General features: G+C 42.9%; 1 protein-coding gene across 5 annotated transcripts in view; it reads left to right on the top strand.

The window, feature by feature from the left end:
- Positions 1–5,655, top strand: part of POFUT2 (protein O-fucosyltransferase 2) — a 75,317-nt gene extending 69,662 nt beyond the window's left edge. For 3 of the 5 annotated variants that reach the window (XM_085877039.1, XM_085877043.1, XM_085877044.1), the window contains exons 8-9: positions 310–433; positions 2,045–5,655. In XM_085877039.1, the coding sequence (XP_085733165.1) occupies positions 310–433; positions 2,045–2,198 (278 nt within the window). In that variant the 3' untranslated portion in view covers positions 2,199–5,655. Of the gene's footprint in view, positions 1–309; positions 434–2,044 lie in introns of those variants that run through there. The other 2 variants (XM_085877041.1, XM_085877042.1) reach the window with 2 other exon arrangements.
- The last annotated feature ends 4,851 nt before the right edge of the window (positions 5,656–10,506 follow it).

Genomic DNA, 10,506 nt, shown 5'->3' with positions numbered 1-10,506 from the left:
ATTTTCTCTGATGAATCCTGAACCGCCGGGAACCTGTCCCCCATTTTCCCATTGAAACAACGCCCTGATATTTGCGGATTTGACATTCGAGGAATTTTCCAGGAATGTATCCCCCATGAATCGTGGTGTCTAACAGTACTTGCATTATTTTCGGGTAATGTCCTTTCGAGAGCAAAAAACGCACTTGGAAATGCTTTTGAGATTGTCCAGCATGGGTTTTCTTTTCAATAAAACTGTTTACACAGCATATTTTTACATTGCATTTGTTCCCAAATCATTATTAGAATTGGGCCTTGTTTTATGTTGCAGAGGTACAGGAACTGAGGCGCCTCTTACCAGAAATGGTCCTCTTTGAACCAATGCAGGACGAGTTGGAATTGTACAAGGATGGTGGCGTTGCAATCATTGACCAGTGGATATGTGCACATGCGAGGCATGTTATAGTTCTTCCCCATGTGTACATGCACACAGTATGCAGCTTTGCACATAACCTGAAGACGTTACATATCTGGGGTGTGTTCAGTTAGGCCTAAGTCACATTTGCCACGGTGGCCGTGGGGTCTACAAAATCTACGGCCACTAGCAATTATAGGGCGGCCGCAGTATTTCCAGTCACACAATGTAGCAGTCACATATGTTTTTATTTTTCGGGGAGCCACATGGCGTATTTAGAAATTGTGGAGACCGAAAACGTGGGGGTGCCATGCGGTCTTTGATTTGATGTCGCATGGTGACCTTAGGGTATTCCTGCGGTGGCCATAGAATTTTCATGGCAGATGCAAGGTGCCCGCAGGGGAACCGTAGGGCCCTAAGCGAACGTGCGGCCAGACGGACGGTAACGAGTGGGTTAGTTTATTTTTTTTTTTTTTTAAACCAGTTCTTTTGTTTCGGTTTGTCGAATTGCTACGGGGAACGTAGAAATGAAAAAAAGTTATAACTCCGCGCTATAATTCCACGGCGACCCCTACGGCCTGTAAAAGATAGCCACCCTGAGGCCACCACAGAAACTCTGCGCCGCCGCACGTTTCTGTCAATTCAGAGGGTGTACGGCCGCCGTATCCTCACCGTAGAGCAAATGTGACTTAGGCCTTACCAAGCAGCAAGCTAACACTTGTCAAGCTCGCCATTCTTTTTCAACATTTATTCCTTGATCATAAACTAGCACTTGTAGACATACAGACAGACAGACAAAGTGAACCAACTGCTGAACCACAGTGTTTGCTTTGTGTGTGTAGAGTAATGACAGACTGTACAACTCTTCGACGATTCTTCCCACTTTAATAGGGGTTGCTAAACTATGATGCAGATCTGGGTGTGTCGTGAAAATGGTGTCATTTTATATTCCAGGTAAACAACTGCTCAGTAATTCACCTTTGTATCTTGGTCTTTAATGCATAATTTGCTTCCTCCTCCTGTTTCGAGGCTTCTTACGCTATCAGGTGAATGCTGGGTACATGAGTCCCCCCCCCCCCTGTGGGCACAGACATTTACTGCGATGTGTGTTCAGATGAGTTCACCATAAAGAGGCTGCACACTTGACCATAAACATGCACGTAATCTCAAATGCCTTTGTGAACTCCTGATAAGGATGCAGTGTCCACACAGTACATCGGGAAATTGTGAAGAAAACTATCGAAAGAGCAACTGAATCTGCGATGGTAGGCAGCATGGAGACAGACAGACAGACAGACAGACAGACAGACAGACAGACAGACAGACAGACAGACAGACAGACAGACAGACAGACAGACAGACAGACAGACAGACAGACATATATGTGGTTGTGTAATCCTCCGCACCTGACCGCGATTGAGCGAGGGACCCATGCCACGATCGGCACGTTTGACCACAACAATTCAACCACGATTGAGCAAAACCGTAATCCGGAAACCCGCGTTTGGGGTCGGCCTGATGTGTTGTTAATATCACAGAGCAGTGGTGCATTTACATTCATTTACATTTACATAATGTTTTATTTTGCTTAGGAAATTCAAACCACAGCTTTCTTCCTTACAGGCCCATTAATCAGTAATTGTTGTTTCAGGTACTTCATTGGTACGGCGCTGTCTACGTTCTCGTTCAGAATTCATGAGGAACGAGAGATCCTGGGTTTTGCTCCAAGTACCACGTACAACCGTTTCTGTGGGGACAACGAGACGTCCTGCCAGCCTCCGACCCATTGGAAAATAGTCTATTAATAATTTCCTCCCACTTCTCATTTCAGGACAGATAGGTTTAGTTTTTGTCAAAATTTGATTGTTCCCACTTCAGTTTCCTGTCTACTCCTGTTCGTGAAAAGGTGTTTTTTTTTTTTTTGAGACGACTCTAAATTATTTACAAAGATGCATTTTTGCCTCATTTGTAACCTGAGCTGTTCCTGTGCGTGAACAGCTTAAGTGTTGCCTCCCGGCCCCTCCCAAGCCCTACATTCTCCAAGAAAACCCTCGACCAGGCCAGCGAAGTGTTTATGCGGAATGCTTTCTTGTCTTATCCCAGCAGGTAAAAGTTAATTGGTCGAAAAACATAATCATGTTCTCAGCCCCAGTCGCACAGATGAAGATGTTACGGAAAACGCAGTGAGACTCCTGATCTCGGTGCTTATGCGAGATTGAAAATTTTTGTTGTTTTTGGCAGGAGAGAATATTCAGGCTGAGCTGGCATCAAATTTGAGGGATGGAAAAGCTGTTCAGTCACTTTTCCGTACTGCTGTTATTCCAAGAGCATGCATCGTTCTGTGAAATCAGTGTCAGGATAAAATCCCAAAGCTAAAATTTGCATACAAGCAAGTGAATGCTCAAAAGTGAAGTGAAGCAAACGATTTACCATTCCATCCCCAAAAAACCACAATGGGAAAAGCTAGCGGGCCAGCACCAAAAACAAGCCGGTATTATGAATTGCTCGACACTTTCCTTGGGAGCAGGCCTGCAACGGCTCGTTGCATACTTGTAGCTACATAATTGCGTCACCCACACCCCATGATGAAGTAGAAATGGTCACCTCTGATCACGGCTCAGATGACCTCAGAATGGTTCCTTGGAATGGAATGGGTCATATTGCCAACGGGTCATTGGTTTTATTTGTGAGGTACTCTCACTTTCCCTTGATTCACTTGGTCCATATCTTTCAACGAATGAGCTCCTTAAACAAAAATTGATTCTCCTGACCTCCAAAAAAAAAATAAAAGTACATATACACGTATCATATGTGGTTTCCAACAATCTGGATCCATGTCGGGTGGTTATTTGGACTCTCGCTTTATATCGCCCAAATCTCACCTCCATGACACCAATGCTGTCGTCTTTCGAGAACTCCTTTGCAGACTTTTGACAGACATAATAGAAAAAAGTATTTGATGCTCAGGAGAATACGATTTAAATTATCTCGTTAAAATCAATTTGGAGACATAGCATTAGCATCTGTGTTTTAAATAAAGTGTTCAAAGAAGATAAATCAAACGTGCCTCCGAGCCCCTTTCTCGGGTTACTGCATTGCTCAGTATGGCTGCAAGGCCAACGGGGATGTTCTTGTGCTATATATTAAATACATGAGGAATGGGTTCTTCTATCTGATAAATGTACAAAAGGAGTTGATTATAATCTTTTGCAGATTGCAGTTTGTACCAATTTGTTTTCGAGAGGCTTGATATTACGTTCTCAAAACTTTTTTTTTTTTTACCTTCAAGCATTCATTTGGGGGTTTTCTAAGTTGCAATTTTCCACATTGAATCTTTGATCAGGTGGGATGTTAACCGGAACATGCCCGTAACCAAATCCTTGACATCGTCGGATGAATTGTCATTTTGGTGAGCCAACTTTATCATCATATGACTCACCTCAAACGACTGTTTACTGTTGCAGTTACTGAGCCGTTTTTGATTACCTGCTTGAACACTTTGGCCATCTGGTGAATGGCATTCCACCTCCAGTTATATAACATCTCTACTTTACGACTTCCTCTTATTACGCTTCAACTTTATGGTTTCCACCAACTCACTGCTTCGACATACACTAATGACTAAATGTGGTAAATGCTATTTTGTTGATTTACCTGTTTAAACCAAAAAAAAAAGATCCCCATATCTTCTTTTCACCGTCTCTTTGAATTCCCAACACATGCCTTGATGTTTTAACCCACCACATTCACCCCTCCACTCTGAGTATTTCCTGCGGTAAATCTGCCTCGTGTACTTATAACATGAGGGCTAACTGACATTGTGGAAAATATCATTTAAGTTGCGTTTATAATCTTATGGAATAACCAGTCTATTGCACCTTTTAATCCATGTGCTCCACCGAGTGCCATTCTTGTTGCCTTTTATCGTGCGTCGGACTAGCGACCCGTCCATGTTTTGTAAAGACGACGATTTGTTAATCATCTGAATTTATTCATGTTTTTTTTTGTTTTTATTTTTTTCAATATTCATGCTCCACATTAAGTGTTAAAATTCCATCGAGATATATTTTATTTCAGTTTCACCGACGGGTTTGATTTCTAGGTCAAAGTTTGTTTACCATTTGTGTTTGCACGGCATGCAATCAACTTTATGTCCGTGCGTACATCATTATGGAGTTTGTGTTCACCTTTACTGAGTGTTTTCCATTTTATGTCCCCCCAAAGTCTAATACACAGGCCAGGTGCAGCAGATTGCCGTGAGTAAAATGGAATCGCCACAAAGCTGTTTGGCGAGCAAACGAATCGGTTTTTATGATGTCGGGCAAGCTTGGTCTTCTTGATTTGCACAAGCTAGTGCTCCTTATTTAGAAGTATTTATTGGTCTAATGCTAAGCATCAAGTATATTCATTTATTTTTGCATTAGTGCCTTTTGAGACTTCGTAAAAGATGAATGAGGAACGCCGTCGCAAGTCCCTGTTCTGACCTAACTTCTTGGAGAATCTGTTTTATAAAAAGTGAAAGAAAGACCATTTTGAGGAAACCTTTTCAGTGCGATGCTTGTACTTTTTTTGCATCTCTGCTCTTAACAAAGCAAGTTTGAAATGTCACAAAGCATTGATTCGAGTTCAGTCGGGGTTCACGTTCATGATGGGTGTCCATGCTTATGACGTCATCTGTTGATCATTGATCTGCCTGTGATTTTTCTACCCCCCCCCCATCAACTCAACCCTCTTACTTGCAGGTTATTGTATTTAATCCCCTCCTCGATCCTCTTTTCCTGTTCCTGTTCGTTCATTCCGTTGCTTGTTGTAACCAAATGTGGCCCCACTGCTTCACTCTCGGAAGGGTGCCTTTTTACTCTCAATCACCTCGCTCTTCCATGAGCCTCGAATTTATATCGAAAATCAATTGCAACTTGGTAGAAAAATGATTTGATGCCCTGTCAGTTAACTATTTTTTATGGGACTTCATGAATGGAGCAAGTATTACTTTTAGTTGAATAACAAAAGTAGTTTCTTGGCCTTTGTGATGTTGTTTTAATGGGAAAGGTTCCCACTCCTTTCACTCCCTTTTTTTCCCGATCCCATTGATCCAATTTTGGTGGAAAAGCTTTTTCTAACACAATATCCACCACGATATGATTCTTTAGCTTAACACAGCCACTTTGATTGGATTCACTTGAACACAATTTAATGCTCAGAAAGACACCCCTATATGTTGTCATATCAGTTTAGAATAAAAAGATTGAAAATTTAATCAAATGTCGTTTTTCATGATTTCAACGATTTTGAGGAAATGTTGCAAAATATGATGGACATTTCATATGATATTCTGCATAATTGTTAGTATTTTTATTTTCAACAATAGCATTTTGTGTGTTGGATTTCCACATTTTAATGGACTGTCTTTCACACTTCATCTCTCTTTTTTGTGGTGGTGGGGGGGGGGGGTGTTCGTTTCGAGAATCTTTCTGCTTGGTGTTCGACTTGTAAGGTATTGATAACAGAACCGCTATGAAGTTTACCCTCTCGAAGAGGTTCAGCCATTCAAACTCTTGTGTCTCGCTCTCAGCCATGATCGCTCTTGGACAAGCCACTTTTCAAAGTTGGCCTCCAAATCCAGATGCCTTCTGGGCATCCTCCGTCATGCAAAGTCCTCAAGTACACCTGAGTTCCTATCTACCAACAAGGCCTTCATCCGAAGCTTGATGAAGTACCGCTCTCCCCTCTTGGCTGGCTCCCCTGATGTCTGAACGATACTCTCGTGCTGAGACTGCTGTGAGATGTGTTGATATCATCTCTTGACTTATTTCCAGTTGTTACTGGAGTTTTTCAGGGGTGGAAAGAATCTGTTATGTGTGCCTCACATCTTGCTCAGCTTGACGCCATGGAAACCAAGGCTTTCAAGATCATTGGAGTCTCCCGCAATGAAGCTGAGTCTGGGCCTATCACTTCACTATCGCCGACAGGTCTGTGGTCTCTATCTGGTCTTGCACCCTCTCCCTTCGCCGTGCTTTGTCTCCTCCTCCTCACCCCCCCCCCCGGGTATCTGTAGGATGCACACGGTCTATCAGCAATCCTCTCCTCGTGAAACTGCTTAAATCCAGAAACTGTGCTCATCACTCATTTATTACTTCTTTTTATTGTGCCGTGGAACTACCTTCCACACTTGCTTCAATCTCATTCTTCCCACCAGGCCTTCACAACAACTGTTCACCACCATCTGAAGTCATCCCCCATCCAACCATGATCTTTTCTACACCCATTAAACCATCACCCACCCCTCCCAAAAGTTTGCTTTTGTGTCCATCTTGTCAACCCCTTGCATACTCCCCTACCCCTCATTGTTACTTGCATCCCTTGTTTGTCCATCTCCTTTCTCAGTCTTGCTGTTTGCATGTCCCCTTTCTTTTGCTGTCTTGATTTGTTATGTGTTCTTTCTCTTCCATGACCCTTGACCGTGTTTCACAAAAAAAGTTTAGGCCCTCTTTGCCATTGTTTAATGTGACTTCACCATTACATCCACTATCTGTCAAAAACAAATGCCTGTTGTCGTTTCGGTACTACCTTCAGATAAGTTGGCATTTCCAATGCACTAACATTCATGACATTGTTCATTCTGCCACTGAAGGTGGATGGAGGTTCGGCTTTCACCCCCTGTTTGTCTGTCTTTGAGCAGGATATGTCAAGTTTTGGATGGATTCAGATGAAACTTGGTGGACAGCTTGGGTGTGATGAGGATGAATTGATTAGATTTTGGTGAAGTTCCGGAGACTAATTTTTAATGATTCTTTACCAATGAGAGATGGGACCAAAAACTATAAATAGCACAGTATCTCAAAAAATATTGACTGATCCGGACAAAACTTGGACATCTTTGGTGTGTGTGATAAGGACGAATTGATTCTATTTTGGTAAAGATCTGGATACTCTAAGTTTCTTCACCATTGAGAGGTGGGGCCAAAAATGATATTTAGCACATTTCAAAAAGGTGTGGATGGATTCAGAAAAAAAGTTTGTGGATTGGTAGGTGATAAGGGGATTCGATTTGGGTTCAGGTCTGGATTCTGATCCGGCCTATCAGCGGCAACAAAACGTAACGTAGGTATGAGCCTGACGTAGGTATCCGCTCTACCGAGTTCCGTTCTAGTTCCAACTGCAGTACCTTTTGTTTTTTTTTTGCAACCAAAGGAGAATTTGTGAAAACCTTGTCTAATGGAACAATGGAGATGAGTAATTTTACTCTCAAAGTGCTGCTTGTTTTGTATTACGGATACACTAAGTCCACCATGTTCGAAGCCAGTCCAGATATCTCACCAAAACCAGCAACACAATGGCGGCAGATTACTCTGAGCTACCACTGATCTCCTCACCCTCCCTGATGAAGTGGACTCGACAAGCGATATTTTTGACATGGACTCGCTGATCGAACACATTTCTTACATGGAACACAATTTGACCATACCTGCCCAGGTACTCCACAAACTCAGAATATACAGGCATTCCAGCCAGAGTTGTACTGACTTTAGTTTACGGCAGTGCCAGCTCAGATCAATGGCCAAAACCTTTCTGCATCACATTCAGCCATTTCCTAAGCTCTCTGAGGAGAAAGTCCTTATTTCAATATTCCTTCTCTTACCTTTCAACAGAGATGTCCTCAAGTCCATTCAGCTGATCCACCACTCGTCTCACACATCTCTTATGTTACTGCCATAGCAGCAGCAGCATACAAATCAGAATGATAAAACTGCTCATCCAAAGCCATGCAAAAAAGAGCAAAGGAATCTCTTCCACATCTGGATAGAGAATACGGAGAAGGCAATTGAGATCACCGATAAATTGTTGGAATGTTTCTACTATCCCGGTTGCACCAAAGTCAATTCTGCCTTGTGATTGAACTGTTCCAAAATGCTTTAAGGAGGTCCTCCCCACCTTTATATAATTCTGATGAGAGCCTGGCCAGTAAACCCAAGATTTCCATCTCAACACCAGGCTCTCAGAAGAGCCACAAAACGAGTATATTTCTCCACTTCTAACGATACATAAATTTCTGCTATACATTGAAATTGGGCCAAAAGAAAACGTCCTCGTCAGCGCTCGCACAAACATTCTGGGATTTCATATTTTCCTGGGGTTTTTTTTCCATATTTGATACCGTTCATGCCTGTTATCACACTCCCTGTCATACCCTCCATGTCATTTTTTGCACTATAGATAATCAACTTATCATACCTTCCACAAGTGTAATCAAAATAAATTGAGTCGAGAAATCACAAATTTTAATTTCCTGGATTCTTGTTCATTCCAGACCTGCGAACCACTTAAAAAAAAGATTTTGTCACTGATTTTTAAATCCAATTCTTGATAAACACTTTGTTTTTCCTCTGACAAAGCAAGGCTCATGGAAGATTAATGCCGAACTGACAGTTGGGAGGTGTGAGGTCGTGGGTCAGCATTTGGGCCCAACCAGCAAGGAAATGAAGCGATGGGAAAAGAAAAGAGAGGATGGGAGGAAATGCTGAAAACACCAAGAGGGCAGGGATAAGGAAGGGTTACTGGGTGTAATAAAGGGCACGATTCAGAATCATGACACGAGGTGGAGGTGCACTGCCTGCTTGCAACCCTTGAGGGAAGAGTGGGAAAGAACAACGTCTGGAAGGTCGTTTCATAGGTGGACACTTGGAGAGCGAGGGCAACCTTCTGCAACTACTCAAGCTACAAGCTGAGAATGATCCTGACATGATGCAGTGGCTTCAACACTCAACAAAATTTACTTCTCACAAGTGTGTGGAAGAAATGCAAATACTCTTCTCTCACAAAATTCAATGCAGCCAATATCAAGGAACGATCCAAATTATTTTTGGTAGTTGAAGATGGCACGCAAGACTTAAAAGGATAAGAGCAAGAATCCATAGTTGGCCGAGCCGTGCATGATTAACTGTCGAGTCATTGTCCTTCCCCATCTCTCCTTTCACTTTCACATTCAGCCATTGATCACCATGGCGCAAAGGCAGCAGACTGAGGCAGACCACCGGAGTGGACGTCCGTAACAGTTTGGGATTGCAAAACCATCCATTGCTTCACATACGGCCCCCTGCGATGCACGGCAACCCAGCGTCCAGATCCAATCCAACGGATCTGTGCCCCTGGCGTGATGGGCAAGATCATTTGCTCGCAGCGGTATGGGACACAGTCCTCACTATTGCTAAGCCAGCGGCGCAAAGCTCGCAATGACTCGGCAGTTACCCACGCACAGCTCGGCCAACTATGGATTCTTGCTCTTTTCCTTTTACGTCTTGCGTGCCATCTACAACTACCGAAAATATTTCAGACTGTTCCTTGATATTGGCTATTATGCTGCATTGAACATTGTGAGAGAAGAGTGTCTGCACTTCTTCCACACACTCATGAGAAGTAAATTTCGTTGAGTGTTGAAGCCACTGCATCATGTCAGCATCATTTTCAGCTTGTAGCTTGAGCAGTTGCTGAAGGTTGCCCTCGCTCGCTCAGTGTCCCCCTCTGGAAATTCAACGCAGCATAATATCTGATATCAAGGAACAATCTGAAATATTTTCAGTAGTTGTGGATGGCACACAAGACTGAAAAGGATAAGAGCAAGAACCCATAAGCATTTACACATCTGTCACTTCGATTAAAAAATTGTTAATGCACAAAGACTTCGTTGGTCTTTACCAGCTCAGTGAAATGATAGGTGAAGCTATTGCAGTTGCAGTGAAAGATGTTCCACAGTTGAGTATTGGCCTTAACATCAGCTTATTGCATGGGAAGACATACGACGGACCTGTAAACATGCATGGGCAAGTACAATGGCTGCCAAGCAATTATTTCTTCAAAGCATCTTCCAATATACACTTCAATTGCACTGCCCACTCTGAACTTGATACTGTATCTCAGAAAGCATGTGATGCAGATCCTCTGGTGACTGATTCCGTACAGTTGGCGCAGGAACTTGGAAACTTGTACAGAAGAAGCGGAAAATATAATCGCGTGTTTTCAGAGATCACCTTTGATAATTCAACTTCCCGATCGGAAGCAACGACAAAGCTGCTTTGCCCAACACCATGGCTGAATCGATGGACTGGAAGGTGAGAG

Source organism: Eptatretus burgeri, chromosome 4, assembly GCF_056783735.1.
Source record: "Eptatretus burgeri isolate ZD-2024b chromosome 4, Ebu_testis_v1, whole genome shotgun sequence".
Taxonomy (NCBI): domain Eukaryota; kingdom Metazoa; phylum Chordata; class Myxini; order Myxiniformes; family Myxinidae; genus Eptatretus; species Eptatretus burgeri.
Note: the sequence above shows the minus strand (reverse complement) of the source record. Positions and strands in the feature narration are given on the sequence as shown.